The sequence below is a fragment of the Lemur catta genome, chromosome 6 (genome assembly GCF_020740605.2).
Source record: "Lemur catta isolate mLemCat1 chromosome 6, mLemCat1.pri, whole genome shotgun sequence".
In the NCBI taxonomy this organism is placed as follows: domain Eukaryota; kingdom Metazoa; phylum Chordata; class Mammalia; order Primates; family Lemuridae; genus Lemur; species Lemur catta.
In genome coordinates, this window is record NC_059133.1 from 53,421,217 (window position 1) to 53,436,167 (window position 14,951).

Genomic DNA, 14,951 nt, shown 5'->3' on the forward strand with positions numbered 1-14,951 from the left:
TTACCAAAAATAGAAAAATTAGCTGGGTATGGTGGTGCACACCTATAGTTTCAAGAACTCAGGAGGCTGAGGCAAGAGAATCACTTGAACGCAGGAGTTTAAGGTTGCAGTGATCTATGATGACATCGTTGCATTGTAGCCTGGATGACAGAGTAAGACCCTGTCTCAAAAAAACAAACAAACAAACAAACAAACAAACAAAAAAAAACAACTTTTGGGTGAATTTTCTCCTTTCGTCATCCTAGATTGACAGTTTTCCCAAAAATGCTTCTTCTATTTGAAAAATTGTATTGTTTTTTTTTTGAGCCAAGGTCCCGCTCTGTCACCCTGGCTAGAGTGCCCTGGCGTCAGCCTAGCTCACAGCAACCTCAAACTCCCGGGCTCAAGCAATCCTTCTGCCTCAGCCTCCGAAGTAGCTGGGACTGCAGGCATGCGCCACCATGCCCGGCTAATTTTTTCTATATATTTTTAGTTGTCCAGCTAATTTCTCTCTATTTTTTTTTTTTTAATAGAGATGGGGTCTCGCTCTTGCTCAGGCTGATCTGGAACTCCTGACCTTGAACAATCCTCCCACCTTGGCCTCCCAGAGTGCTAGGATTACAGGCATAAGCCACCGCGCCTGGCCGAAAAAAACTGTATTCTTTTAACTTGAATTAACAAGCAAGAAAAGAAGAGTTGCTTATATATGTAGTAGATGGAGATAGCAATTGAGGGTGGATACCATAGAGGGTGAATTTCAAGAAAAACTAAAAGTCAGCCACATAGTCCTCAGGATTTCTTGGATAACATTTCTTAGAGCATTTTAAGACTCAACAAAAATGAGTAACTCCTTTAAAATTCACTTCTAATGAATAATACTTTGTAAATAAATATTTAGCCATTTCATGGAGAGACACAATATGCAATCCTATATCTGATTTGTTCTTCTCTGCCTCCTCCCCTTTAAGATAAAAAAACATACACTGCTCTCTACCCACTCAATGGAACAAACTTTGGGGGAGTGGTGAAGGAGCTGTTTCAAGAGGAAACAATAGGGGAAACTCTCTGACCTCAGTTTATCCCATCATCTGGTTCTTCATTTGTCCCTGCTGAGGAACAGAACTTGTCTTTTGTCTGTAACACAAATACATCTTCACCTCCCTCCCTTCCCAGTTTCTCCCCCTCTCCCTTCTATTATGGTTCCAATCAATGATGTCATTATGTATGTGTGCCATTCAACTGCTGCTGAACCACTTGGCTATAGGAATTTGGAAGAGGGAAGAGACAGAATGGAATTTTTCTCTCTTGCCCAGGGCTCTTGAAAATGTATTCTAATTTTAACTAGAGAAATAGGAGTCGAATTTTTCTTTGCTCAACTTCTCCTTCTACCCTCCCACTATGTCCTAATCCTCAGACACACACTGTTCACCTAGCTATGTATGAGGAAAAAATTGGACAAGAAATGTTAATATAAGTTAAACACTTTAAGAGGAAAAGTTTTTAAAATTTGGTGAAGCAAGGTGAAATTTTTGATGCTAAGTCAGTATTCATTGCTGGTGCTTTGGCCTATTTACTATAAACTGGATATTTGAGAAGTTTCTGATAGAGGTTCACGCACTCTTGTACCTTTTAATTTTATTTTTCTCTCTGATTTCATTCATTGAGTTTGAACTCGAAGAACTACAGGTAAAAAACTCTGTGGTAAGAAAAAAAAACTCCTTTCTATTTTGCCTTCTCAATACCCCACCCCCCACTAATGTCTTTGCATTCCTTCTTTTAACATGTCAGAACTGATGACTTTGATAAAAAACAAGTTGTATGCCTCTCTGTGGTCTTCCCTCCAGTCTTTACCCCAAGAGTAAACATAGCCTGAAAAGGAGGGCAATGCTGTATTCTGTTTAGTCTGTTTTACTTTTAAATACCTTCAGTTTTTGCCAGCCACGTTCTTGAGGTGGGCTCATTCTAAGTGATGTTTTTTTTTTTAAGTACCACTGTAGTACATAAGGTAAATTATTTTTTAAATCATATTATATCTGCTTGTTTATCTAGTTGTATATCTAATTTTGGGGTGACCAGTAGCTGACCTAGCTTTTCTAAGTGGAGCAATATCTATCCATTCCCAGATATTCTTCCTGGCTGTGATGAGATAAGAGCTAACTATCTGAAGCCAAGTACGACTAGTTGGCCCTCTGTATCTGCGGGTTCTGGATCCATGGAAAAAGTGGTGTTTGGAAGGTTGTTTTTTGGAGGGTATGTTATTAGTTTTTTTTTTTTTTTTTTTTTTTTTTTTTTGGTAGGAAATTTTGGTGTTCAAAGGCTCCTCATGACGTGAGAGCTATGGCAATATAGGAATGTTTAAGATGTATTTTAGGCCAGGCATGGTGGCTCACGCCTGTAATCCTAGCACTCTGAGAGGCCAAGGCGGGTGGATCATTTGAGCTCAGGAGTTGGAGACCAGCCTGAGCAAGAGCGAGACCCCGTCTCTTCTAAAAAAATAGAAAGAAATTAGCTGGACAACTAAAAATATATATATATATAAAATTAGCCAGACATGGTGGCGCATGCCTGTCCCAGCTACTCGGGAGGCTGAGGCAAAAGGATTGCTTGAGCCCAGGAGTTTGAGGTTGCTGTGAGCTAGGCTGACACCATGGCACTCTAGCCCGGGCAACAGAGTGAGACTCTGTCTCAAAAAAAAAAAAAAAAAAGATATATTTTATTACTTGAGAGGCTTACACTTGAGTAATAACTGTTCTTTGGATTGGCATTGATAAGGAGAGGTGGTAACATTTTATACTTATAGGTTCAATTAAAGTAAGATTCCATAATTAACACGAAAGTGTCAGGTTTCAGTGTGAAAATGTTGGTTCTTGGCGCGCCCTTGGTCGAAAAATGACCAGATGCACCAAAGTAAGGCAAACACAAAACTGAAGTTTATTGAGGAGAGAAGGATAGGATTATAGAGCAAGATTTAGGTTTACAGAGCATGATACATAAGCCACAGATGATGACTGGACCCATTGTTGCAGCAAAGGGAGAGCAGAAGGAAGGGCCCAGGAAAAGGACTGGGTTATGGTTTGCATCTTGTTTTGTAGTGACCAGATTGGTATCTCCCTAGTGGCTCAGACGTCACCGTGGAACCACTTTGATTGGACAGTTGGAAGTTGCATTACTATGCATGCAGGTTGTTCTAGGTCAATTTCCAGACTATGTGGTTCCTATGCCACTTGGCCTGTGGGCTAGAGAGTCCTCTGCATTCTTTTGCAGCTGGTGTGCTAAGTTGATTGGCAGATTCATAGGGTATTCCCTCCTCCCCAGGTATGGCAGTTGCTCTGGAGATTAGGGTGCAACAGGGCCAAGATGGGGACCTTCTTCCCAGGTGGGGAAATTGCACCAAAGCAACAGCGTCCACTTTTGTCCCTAGGAGAACCAGAATCCCTCGCTATCTACCTAACAATAGTTCATTTTCTTATGTACTCAACAAAATGGTTGCTTTTCATGCCTGAAGAGCTGAAGGAGGTCAGATCCTGTGGTATTTTGGAGATGGAGGTGGGAAAGAGTCAGGGCATTAAACTGGGGGATATTTTACAGGGGAGAGGGATGCTTGGTGGTGGTGTTTATAAATTAGCAAACGCCCCATTTTTAATAACCTGAGATTCCTTGTTAAGATCCAGAAATTATTAACTCCTTGCCTCTCCTTTGCTATTCTTTTTTTGTGTTTTTAAGAAACAGTATTTTATTTGGCTGGGTGTGGTGGTGTGCACCTCTATAGTCTCAGCTACTTGGGAGGCTGAGGTAGAGGGATGGCTTGAGCCCAGGAGTTTGAAGTTACAGTGAGCTATGATTGCACTACTGCACTCCAGCCTGAGCAACAGAGCAAGATCCTGTCTCAAAAATAAACATATAAACAGACAGGTAGATATATAGATATAAAGAAATAAGTGTATTTTCAGGGTGTTCCACATTTGAAGTTTATATTAAATATTAAATCTGGAGATCCCTAGCAGTAGAGATGTGTTATTGAGAAGGAAATTATGTTTGAAATGCTTGGTCTGGACTTTAGAAAGGTAATTATTGGTGGGGAATTTATTATTGGGGTATAAAGTAGAGGAGGCAGTTTTAGAATTCTCATACCATGCCCATGCTTAGGTATGAGGTGGTTAAGGAAAAGGAGCAATTGGAAATGAACAGAGGTATGAGAGGCCTTATAGGATGGACCTCTTAGTGCTCTAAATGAATAAGCAAAACACATGAGCCTTCAGAGAAATCCTGTTTCTCCTTTCCCCACTTTATTGTTATTCCTTTTCTTCCTCTGTATTAGTTTTATAGGGAAAAAAATGCCTGTATGTGTTTGAACCTAGTTGCTCTTTTCGCCTCACACCTGAGGTGTGCCCTGGTCTTGTTTTGGCATGCTTTTCCTGTATTGAACTATTCTGGTGAAAGATGCTCTTTGCTTCTCTGTTTGACTTCTAAGAGAGCAGTAACACAGGTGTACTACTTTGAGCTCTCTGTGATTCCTTCACAGCTTTTTTTTTTTACCTTCACATCCTGCGGCTGAGATATCCTGTTTATAGGAAACATACACTTTGGAAAGGCCCCTTGTGTTTGTGGGGGAAAATTGGCATGGGATGGCAAACTTATTTGGAGTTGATGAGAAACTTTTTTAAATTTTTGGTCATATTTTCTTAAAGCTACTTAGAATTATCCCCAAATACAGCTGCACATAAGGATCATCAGGGGAACCCTTTTAAAAATACAGCTCTGTATTTTTAAAAATACAGTAGGCCTGCCCTTTTGAGGTTCAGATTTATTAGATTAGGGTGAGGCCGGGGATCTGCATTTTTAAATACGCCAGGTAAAAAGATTCTGTTTTCCTGGTGCTTAAATTTATGAATGGTCAGGTAACTGCCCTTCCTTCTCTGTATTTTGTCTAAGATAGCATTAACCTCCCCTCAAAAGTTTTAGCTTCCCTCTGCTGACTTCTTGACATTTCTGCCAAGCTCTGCATCGCTTATCCTTAAAAGCAGCAGCTTCCTGGCTTTTAAGGGAGGGAGATGGGGACTTTTAATAGAAACTTAGTTTCCGGGGGTCTCAAGTGTGAAGCCTTCATTTCCTCCACCTGCCTTGCTTTGTCCTACAATCAGCTAGAGCAAGACCGAAACGACCTCCTCTGGGGTTGAAGAGGAGTGGGGGTTGTGGGGAAAGAGGTTGATTTGGACAAGAGAAAGAAAAAGTGATGGGAGCTAGTGAGTGAGAAGAGTGTTTGGTTCTGAGCTGTGTTCTTGGGCTTCAAATCTGTGAAGATAGGAGGAGATACAGTCCCTGGTGGTCTCTAATTCTGGTGTAGCTTTAAAGTTCCCAGCACCCTACTGGCCCTAAAAAGTTGATTCTGATCTCGCAGTTAAAGGAGATTGCTGAGAGTAGGTAAGATGATTATATTGGGAAGGTATGTTAGGTGTATGTGTGTGGAGAGTGTTGGAGTGTCTCTTTACCATGTATTTGCTAAGGCAGTGTACTCTCTGCTAGTCTAGTCCTTTACCTTTAGTCTGCTTAAGCTCTGTGCATTGATTTTTTTGGGACCACCCCATGTTCTGTGGTCTGGCTGGCATAATGCATTTCAGAAACTGGGGCAGGGAGGTGACAGCTGTGTGTTTTAGCATTGAAGTGTTTCTGAGAGAAAAAACATCAGTTGCTGTCATTCACCCTGAGAGTATGAAATTGGAAGCTCACTTACCCTGGAGTGTTTCATAACCTTTACCTCTGGGAAGTCAAGGCCATGTCATCATTAATCTACCATCGCCTGAAAGCCCCCAGGCTCTGCTTTTCATCCTGCCATTAGTCACGTGGCAGTGAGGTTCAGGAAAGTTACCATAAGGCTCCCTCTTTTGCTTTTTGCCTTACTACCTTACATTCCCTTGGAAAATCAGACAGGCCTGATTTTTGTAAGTAACATTTTAATATGGTAATTCATTCACAAAAGGGTCAGTTACTTGTTTGTTATTTTTGCAAAATATGACCATCTTAGCTCCCTGTGAGCCTCTCTTCCATCACTCCAGGGAACGGAGGGGAAAAATAGTTGCAGTACCTGAACTCCCTGAAATGCCCATTTCTACTTGTAAACATACTGACTGAATTCTTTAGATTGGAATTTCTGCTTCTCACACATAGTATAAGGAGGGATGATGAATGAGTGAGCTTGTTGCACCGACCAAGAATAATGCCTGGCTTGGTTAATTCTTTTGGTCTCCTCAGAGAATAGTGAGATATTTCTTATTTGAATCCAGTAAATACTCGTGCTTTGTGTTCTTGGGAGTTAACTGAGTTCAAATTCCCTAAATATGCCTGGGTTACACTTTGGGTCACTGTTTTGTTTCCCTTATTTTCTTTTAATGGTCCAGAGTGGCACTAGTAATAAGATTGAAGAAGGTGAATGCTTTCAGCACATGGCCCATGGGGTGCTAATTAAATCAAATTGGGCTCCTTTTGGCAGAGCAAATAGCCCTAGCACACAGGCTCGGAGCAGTATTCTTTATTGTATTCAGGATATAATTAGTAAGTTTTGAAAAGTGTTCTTTTGAATTTGAATCTTGAAGACACAATTTGGATTTGGAAAATAAAAAAGCCAGAACTCCATTTTGGGTAGAGATATTAATGTTGGTTCTTTGCCATAAAAAGGGGGCAGTTACTTTAGAAAACACCTATGGTATTCAGCTGCCAATTGTTGCATCTGATCTTCCATTTGGGACTTAATTCCTGGCTACAGTGTATATGCCATGGAAACCATTGCCAAGAGCCCTTAATTTAAAATGTCTAGTTATAATCTGGTAATGTCTTCCCCTCTCTTTTTCCTTCTCAGGGGTACTTTTAAATAAATTCCATTATATTTATAGAGGAGTAGATTCTTAAGGGCCCAGTAGCAGCCCTGAACTAACTGTGCTCCTACCTCTGAATCTGGGTGTTTGATCTCTGTCTCTGGTTCTTATGTTTCTCTCTCACCTCAATAGTTCTGGCCTTTCTTTTTAATAGAAATACAGGTGCTCCTTGACATATAATGGGGCTACGTCCCAATAAAAGCGGATTGTGAGTCAAAAATACATTTAATACACCTAACGTTCCGAATGTATTGCATACCCTAGCCTATCTTAAACATGTTCAGAACACTTACGTTAGTCTATAGTTGGGCAAAATCATCTAACACAAAGCTGTTTCATAGTAAAGTGTTGAATATCTCATGTAATTTATTGAATACTGTACTAAAAGTGAAAAACAGAATGGTTGTATGGGTACTTGAAGTATGGCTCATTGCTTTTGCACTATCAGAAAGTTGAAAAATATTAAGTTGGACCATCGTACATTGGGGACTGTCTGTATTTTCAAAATGACTTGCCAGAGACAGGCCATATATTTGGGTCCAAACTTTATGGCAGCCAGTAAGTAGAGGAAAGCACAGTTGCTCTGTTTTCAGTGATTCACAGCATTCACAAGGTAAAAACTGACAAGTTGCTCAAGGAAAGCATAATGATTTTGGATCTGGGGACCAGAAAGAAAATTTCCCTATGGGTTCTAATAATGCAGTAATGTAAGGAACAATAATAGCATACATCTTCGTAGTGATTCAGTGATGAGTTCATAAGCCTCATAAGGTTATGGATCTTTATCTTATTCATCACTATATTCTCAATGCCCCAAACAGTGCCTGATCCAAAGTAGACACTCATTCGATAATTTGAATGACTAGTGAATTAATTAATGCTATTGAAAATGTTGATTGAAACTGCTGTCACGTAATTCAGCGAAGGTGATTTCTCAGGGGCCTTTGGAATACCTGGGATTGGGGTCTATGTAGAGGTTGGATGCTTGTTCAGTCCCCTCAGATATTACCTTTTATGGATTTTTTAAATAGTTATTAATTATTAGGGTTGATTAAAATCAGTAAAGCCTGGAAGTGTCGATTTTCTTTTTTTTTTTTTTTTTTTTTGAGACAGAGTCTCACTTTGTTGCCCGGGCTAGAGTGAGTGCCGTGGCGTCAGCCTAGCTCACAGCAACCTCAAACTCCTGGGCTTAAGCGATCCTACTGCCTCAGCCTCCCGAGTAGCTGGGACTACAGGCATGAGCCACCATGCCCGGCTAATTTTTTTTTTTCTATATATATTTTTAGTTGGCCAGATAATTTCTTTCTATTTTTAGTAGAGACGGGGTCTCACTCAGGCTGGTCTCGAACTCCTGACCTCGAGCGATCCACCCGCCTCGGCCTCCCAGAGGGCTAGGATTACAGGCGTGAGCCACCGCGCCCGGCCAAAGTGTCGATTTTCAAGGTCCCAGAAACAGAAGAAGACAGTTAATAGTACCTGGTGGAGAATACTGGTTTTGTCTAGTTACTACTCTGCCACACCCTAAATTTTAACCCTAAGTCTAGTCGTCTGTCCAAATAGGTACTCATTGCTCTTGCAGCTAAAGGGAGTTTCCTTTTTGTCTTAGTAATGGATGTGATTCTTACCAGTCTTTGGTGATTTCACTTATCTAGAAGAATGAATGACGTCATTAGCTTCAAAGTTTTGTTGGTGATCTCAGACTTTTTTCCAAGGACCAAGAGGAATGTGGCAATAAAAATAATAGCTAACATATATTGAATACCTCTTATATGATAGTTCCTATGTACAAAGGAAGCACTCTCAGCACGTGTAATGTGTATCTTGGAGCAGCCTTGAATGTCTATCTTTTCCCTTAGCAGTATCACTTTCTTTATGTTGCCTAAGGATTTTCCAAATATAAAAAAAGGGAAGGAAACAAGGAGAGAAGTGAATTTTGAAAAGTTGATGGTGTCTTCTAAAGGGTTCAGTTTGGAATTACCTTTATTCCTTAATGGAAAATAATATGATAGTGATTTATGGTAGTATTTGGTTTTATTAAGTATAAGATCATGCTTTATGTTTTTATATGGGTGCTCTCTCCTCATTTGTACAGTCCTGTCTCATTTTTTATAAATGAGATTTTAAAAAGAAAAACGAGGCAATTATTGGGTGCCATGAGGATTGTATATGCTGAAATTACTGGCATCATTCGGGTAGTTGGCTTGGTGTTTTAAACCTTGAGGAATGAGAGGATGGAGGAAATGAAATATAGGGATTAGTCTGAACATCTTATACCTGTGTTTGGTCACTGAGGACAGGTTTCTTCTCTGATTTTGGGTGTGAGTTACACGTTTTGAGAAGTTTGCATTTGATAGGAAATAAGGGCACTTCAGATTCAAGCACTTACCTTCCTGAATAGGAGAATGCATGGGAAGAAAAAAGAGATTTGTTAGTAGTTGAGAGTTTAGGGGAGGGAAATGGGGGAGGGATGAAGAAGGGAAAGGTTTACAAATGTATATGACACTGAGCTAGAGGGGTCAGTGCTGCTTGCAGGTGCACAACCCCATTTGTGCACTTGAGCATGGCCTGGGGGAGCATTGGCCTGATGAATGCAGAGAGAGATGCGTTTTGATCGAGGCCCTCAGATGGGTACCGCCATCCCATGAATCAAAACCTGTCAGCAAAGAGCTAAAGATGGAGTGAAGTTTATTGTACGTTTGTTTCCATGCGACACCGTCACGCTAGAAGGGTCAAGTGAGAGAGATCATTAGAACTGTGTTGATTTACTGGGCCCGGTTATGCACTTTCCCTGCAGGGCAAGGAGGAAAGAGGCTTTAAGGAGGGGTGCTGGGTGGGGAGGAAAGGGCAGGCTATTTGTGGGAGGTGGGGGAAGCTGTATTGTTTTTTTTCTGGGCCCCCCCCCCAGCTCCCTGATGGGTTTAGAGCAGATGCTCTGCCTGGATCTCTAGGAGAGGCACCAAAGATCTGATTTTAAAAAGTGAAGCTCTTGAGGAAATCTCTGACATTAGCCTTAGTGGCTAGAGAAACGTATTCCCCCTTCTTTTCCTGTTCCTTGTTCTCTCTTCACCTTTGAGCTTAAAAGGAAATACAGGAAATTTAATTTAGAATTCAAACTTCCCATTTCAGGATGTAACAAAATTAAAAACCAGGAGGGAAAAAACTGTCCCACACATTCCAAATGGAGATAGGCTTTGTGAGGGGAGGCCTTGGGTTTGTGCTGAGATAATGGCTGGATTTCAAAAGTAGCATCTCCTCTGTGGTTTGAACATTGAAATTGAATGAAAAAAAGGTTCATAGTGGTAGTTTGGCAAGAATTGGGCTAGTGCTGCCTCTCCCCAAGAAGGGATGCTCCTTTTGTTCTCCCTGAAACTGTTTCCTACTTGGCCAGGAGACTTAGTGAAATGGAGATACATCATCTAGAATATTCCAGAAGTTCTCATTTTCAAATCCCCATTTATATCCCTTGTTCACTTTTATCTTAGTATAGCAGACAAAATCAAGAAAACTTTTCTCGGCCGGGCGCGGTGGCTCACGCCTGTAATCCTAGCCCTGGGAGGCCGAGGTGAGTGGATCGCTCAAGGTCAGGAGTTCGAGACCAGCCTGAGCGAGACCCCGTCTCTACTAAAAATAGCAATAAAAATTATCTGGACAACTAAAAAAATATATATAGAAAAAAAAAAATTAGCCAGGCATGGTGGCACATGCCTGTAGTCCCAGCTACTCGGGAGGCTGAGGCAGTAGGATCGCTTAAGCCCAGGAGTTTGAGGTTGCTGTGAGCTAGGCTGATGCCATGGCACTCACTCTAGCCTGGGCAACAGAGTGAGACTCTGTCTCAAAAAAAAAAAAAAAAGACTTTAAAAAAAAAAAAAAAGAAAAGAAAACTTTTCTCTTTGACTTTGGTAGTGAAAAATATAGTGGGACTTTTGTTTGTTGGGAATCCTCCTAATTATTTATTACAGTTCAACAGATGGAATGGCCAATTAGCCAAAATTAGAAAAATTCGGCTGAGAAAAACTTTAGTACAAGATTACTAACAAAGCAGGTGTGGTAACATGCCAAGCAGTCGCAGCTACTCAGGAGGCTGAGGCAGCAGGATGGCTTGAGCCCAAGAGTTTGCAGCTGCAGTGAGCTATGATTGTACTATTGCACTCCAGCCTGGGCAGTAGAGTGAGATTCCATCTCTAAAAAAAACAAAGAGAGAAAGAAGGAAAGAAAAGATTACTAACTAGAATCCTTTCCTTGGATTCCTGGTTAGTTATAAAGTGGTGGCATATGGTATGGTACCATGGGGATGCGATCCTAGTATTGATACATTTATTTGAGTGATGTGAAGTGGTTAAAGTAATTTCCTTTTAGCTAAGGGAGAGGGAGGGTGTGATCCTTCTCCCTTGGGAATTAAACACTTCATTCTGCTAATGTTTTTCTAAAAAGGTGCTTATGTTAGATACCTGAGGAGATTGTACAATTAGGAGAGTAGATTCTTGAGTAAAAAAATGTCCTGGGTTCCAATCCAGGCTCTACTACTTAACAATTTGTGAGACTTTGGGCAAGTTGCTTAAACTCCCTAAGCCTCAGTTTTCATATCTATGAAATGAATTTAATCACAGCGCCTACTTTTTTCTTGAAACCTGGCTTAGTGTTTTACAATAGCTTGGATGGCATTAATTAGACACCCCCCCCCATGGATTTGCTGATGCTTATAATGAAAAAGGTGGAAAACTGTGTAGGCAATAGTTTATTCTGATAATACTCTTTGATTAGATAACTCATGTGTAGGATTTTTCACTCCTTCATAGCCACTATTCTTTTTTAGCACTTTTCCTACTCACTAGAAGGCAGTGCAGCAAAAGGGCAAAAAATGAACATCTTTCTCAAGCTGAACGAGTCAAAGTCAGACTGAGATAGTACTCCTCCTGCATGCTGTGTTCAGAGAACTGGACTAGTTAAATAAATTGAATGCAGAAAGCTGGATCGCTGCCCTGCTTTTGATTGTGGCTGCTGTGGCCATAGGGACAAAGGCAACTCCTTGGTTGGGGTTGACAGTAGAGGCATTGAAAAATTCCTTTGTTTCTGTAGGTCTTTTTATTGCCTCTGTGGTTTGGGGACACCCAGAGACACAGCTTGCCTATAGACTATAGGAATATAAATTCCTTGGGGTTTAAAAAACGTTGAGCTCAGAAGCACCGCACAGTTTCAAAGTTTGTTTGAACTCTTTTGAGCTGGCCTCTGTTGGCTTAAGTTTTGTAAATAAAGTCAAAGAAACTGTCCTGCCCCATGGTGAGGATGGGTATATCTGTATGGCATGGGAAGTCTCTTGAGACTATGAGAGGATGGAATCTTTGTATAGATGTGCCGAGTTTTACTTACATATATATGTATGTGTATAGATAGCTAGAGGGAGAGAGAGATATGGGGGTCTTGCTTCGTCACCCAGGCTAGAGTACAGTGTGGCACAATCATAGCTCACTGTAACCTTGAAATCCTGGGCTCAGGCAGTCCTCCCTCCTGAGCTTCCTGAGTAACTAAGACTACAGGCATTTGCCACCATACATTGCCAGGTTTTAGAAGATCCTTCTGGCAGGCGGGGGACACCTGGGGAACCCCCCTGGGTCTGAGCTTTTGATTACTGGTCACTGGATGGAGGAGAAGGTAGAGAAGGAAAAAATAACTGTTAAAGTGGGATAAATAAAGTGATAGGGTTTAGGTCCTGATGGGAATATATATGAGACTCTTATTGAACAGTATCGGATATAAATAGTAGCTTAGTCTTTTAAACACCTATTATAGGAGAATGGCCAGCTCCAACTCATGGTAAACTGAAACATTCTTCTCTACAGACATCATGAGTCTCATGGATGCTTAGAAAAGGTCCAGAGCATCTCAGATGACTGTAGCTGTCACGTTGACTCATCTTTTTTCAAAATAATTTTGAACTATTCAGAGCCTTCCATAACTTTGCTGGATGTTTTTAGCAAACACTTGGTTTTCTTTATAAATTTTTAAGAAATAGGCCAGGCACGGTGACTCACGCCTATAATCCTAGCACTCTGGGAGGCCCAGATAGGAGGATCATTTGAGCTCAGGAGTTTGAGACCAGTCTGAGCAAGAGCGAGACCCCGTCTCTACTAAAAAAAAAAAAAATAGAAAGAAATTAGCTGGACAACTAAAAATATATAGAAAAAATTAGCCATGTCTGTAGTCCCAGCTACTCGGGAGGCTGAGGCAAAAGGATTGGTTGAGCCCAGGAGTTTGAGGTTGCTGTGAGCTAGGCTGATGCCACAGCACTCTAGCCCAGGCAACAGAGTGAGACTGTCTCAGAAAAAAAAAAAAACTTTTAAAGAAATAACCACTCTGGCCCTCTTCCCCTTTCCTTCCTTGGTAACTTGTAATCAGTGTTCAACAAGTAGTTTGGGTACCTTCTACCAACCTGTTCTCTGCGGGTGTAACTCACTGAAACCTCAGTTTTCCATATTTCTGAACTGCCAAAGTCTCTTAAGCACAGAAGTTTGTTTTGTGGGTATTTCTTACCATTTCTTCATTTTACTCATCTTATTTTGTTTGTCTGTTCTGAGACAGGGTTTCGTTCTGTTGCCCAGGCTGGTCTTAAATTCCTGGCTTCAAGCAGTCCTTCTGTCTTGGCCTTCCAAAGTGCTAGGAATACAGGTGTGAGCCACTCTGCCTGGCCTCTACTTGTTTCATGAGTATTGAGACCCTACCTAAAATTAAGTTTTTAGTCATTCTAGATACAACATGCTGTATGCTAGCTTGTTCCATTTCTTACATGTCTTTACTGTTTGTGTGATCCTTAGTTCTTGGCACAAGGTTGGCTGGCACATTAGGACCAATAAGTTACAATTTCATTCCCATTTAGTTTGTGAATGGAGGCTAATTTGTCTCAACCCTTTTCTTTGTCCCTGAACAGTCTGAAGATGATGAGAAACTGAAAAAGAGGAAGGAGCGATTTGGGATTGTCACAAGTTCAGCTGGTACTGGAACCACAGAGGATACAGAGGTAAAATATACCTAAAATGCTTCATAGAGCTCTTGAAGGGAAATGAAGGTGAATAAACTGAGTGGAGAAACACTGTTTCCCCAACCTACTTCTTTTTGAGACAGAGTCTCACTCTGTTGCCCGGGCTAGAGTGCCGTGGCGTCAGCCTAGCTCACAGCAACCTCACACTTCTGGGCTCAAGCAATCGTCCTGCCTCAGCTTCCCAAGTAGCTGGGTCTACAGGCAGGTGCCACCAAACCTGGCTAATTTTTTCTATTTTTAGTAGAGATGAAGTCTCGCTCTTGCTTAGGCTGGCTTCAAGTGATCCTCCCGCCTGGGCCTCCCAGAGTGATAGGATTATAGGCGTGAGCCACTGCGCCTGGCCACCCAGCCTACTTCTTAAGTGCGCAAATGACAAGATTATTTTTCCTTTTGCTTGATAACTTTTCTCTGGATGAAGTGGGCACGCTGAATTTCATCAGTATATCAAATTCAATGTTAGAGTCTATTAGACTAGTGGAAAGGGCATAAGATTTGGAATCAGATAGGCTTGGATTTAAAACTGGCTCTGCTACTTAGTATTAATAAGTTATAGTGCTTTCCTGGGCCTCAGTTTCCTCATCAGGGAAATGGAAATAATATACCTACTTTGAAGTGGTATTTTAAGAGTGAAATGAAATGATTCTGTGCAAAAAGGATAGTTCTATGTAAAATGCTTGGGATGATGCTGTCATATTGCAAATATTCAATAAGTAATAGTGTCTATTATTATTATCTGCTGGGCATATTTATTTTGATCATTTAGTGAAGGCCATCTCCAAACCAGACACAAGTTTAGTTGTGCCTGACTCCCCTTTGGAATAGGACAGCGGACTCAAGTGAGACTTCTCTGTCTTACTACTTTGTTTACAAATAGTTTCTCAAAATGAAAGAGTGGCCCCTTTTTAAAACTTGTGTTCATTCATATCTCAGATTCCCCTTGGATAACTCACATTCACTAAGATTGATCATTTGACAGTGTTGTTTTGCTGATTTGAGAGTAAAATGGAGACCAAGTGTCACCTGGGATGTACATAAAGAGCAACTGAAATAATATTGAAATAATGAATATT

At 40.9% G+C, this 14,951-nt stretch overlaps 1 protein-coding gene across 1 annotated transcript in view; it reads left to right on the forward strand.

Moving 5' to 3' along the window:
• LOC123639680 (SAP domain containing ribonucleoprotein) overlaps window positions 1-14,951 on the forward strand; it is a 46,899-nt gene that overhangs the window by 29,947 nt on the left and 2,001 nt on the right. Inside the window, exon 10 of the mRNA XM_045553726.1 lies at window positions 13,771-13,860. Coding sequence (XP_045409682.1) covers window positions 13,771-13,860 — 90 coding nt within the window. The remainder of the gene's footprint in view (window positions 1-13,770; window positions 13,861-14,951) is intronic.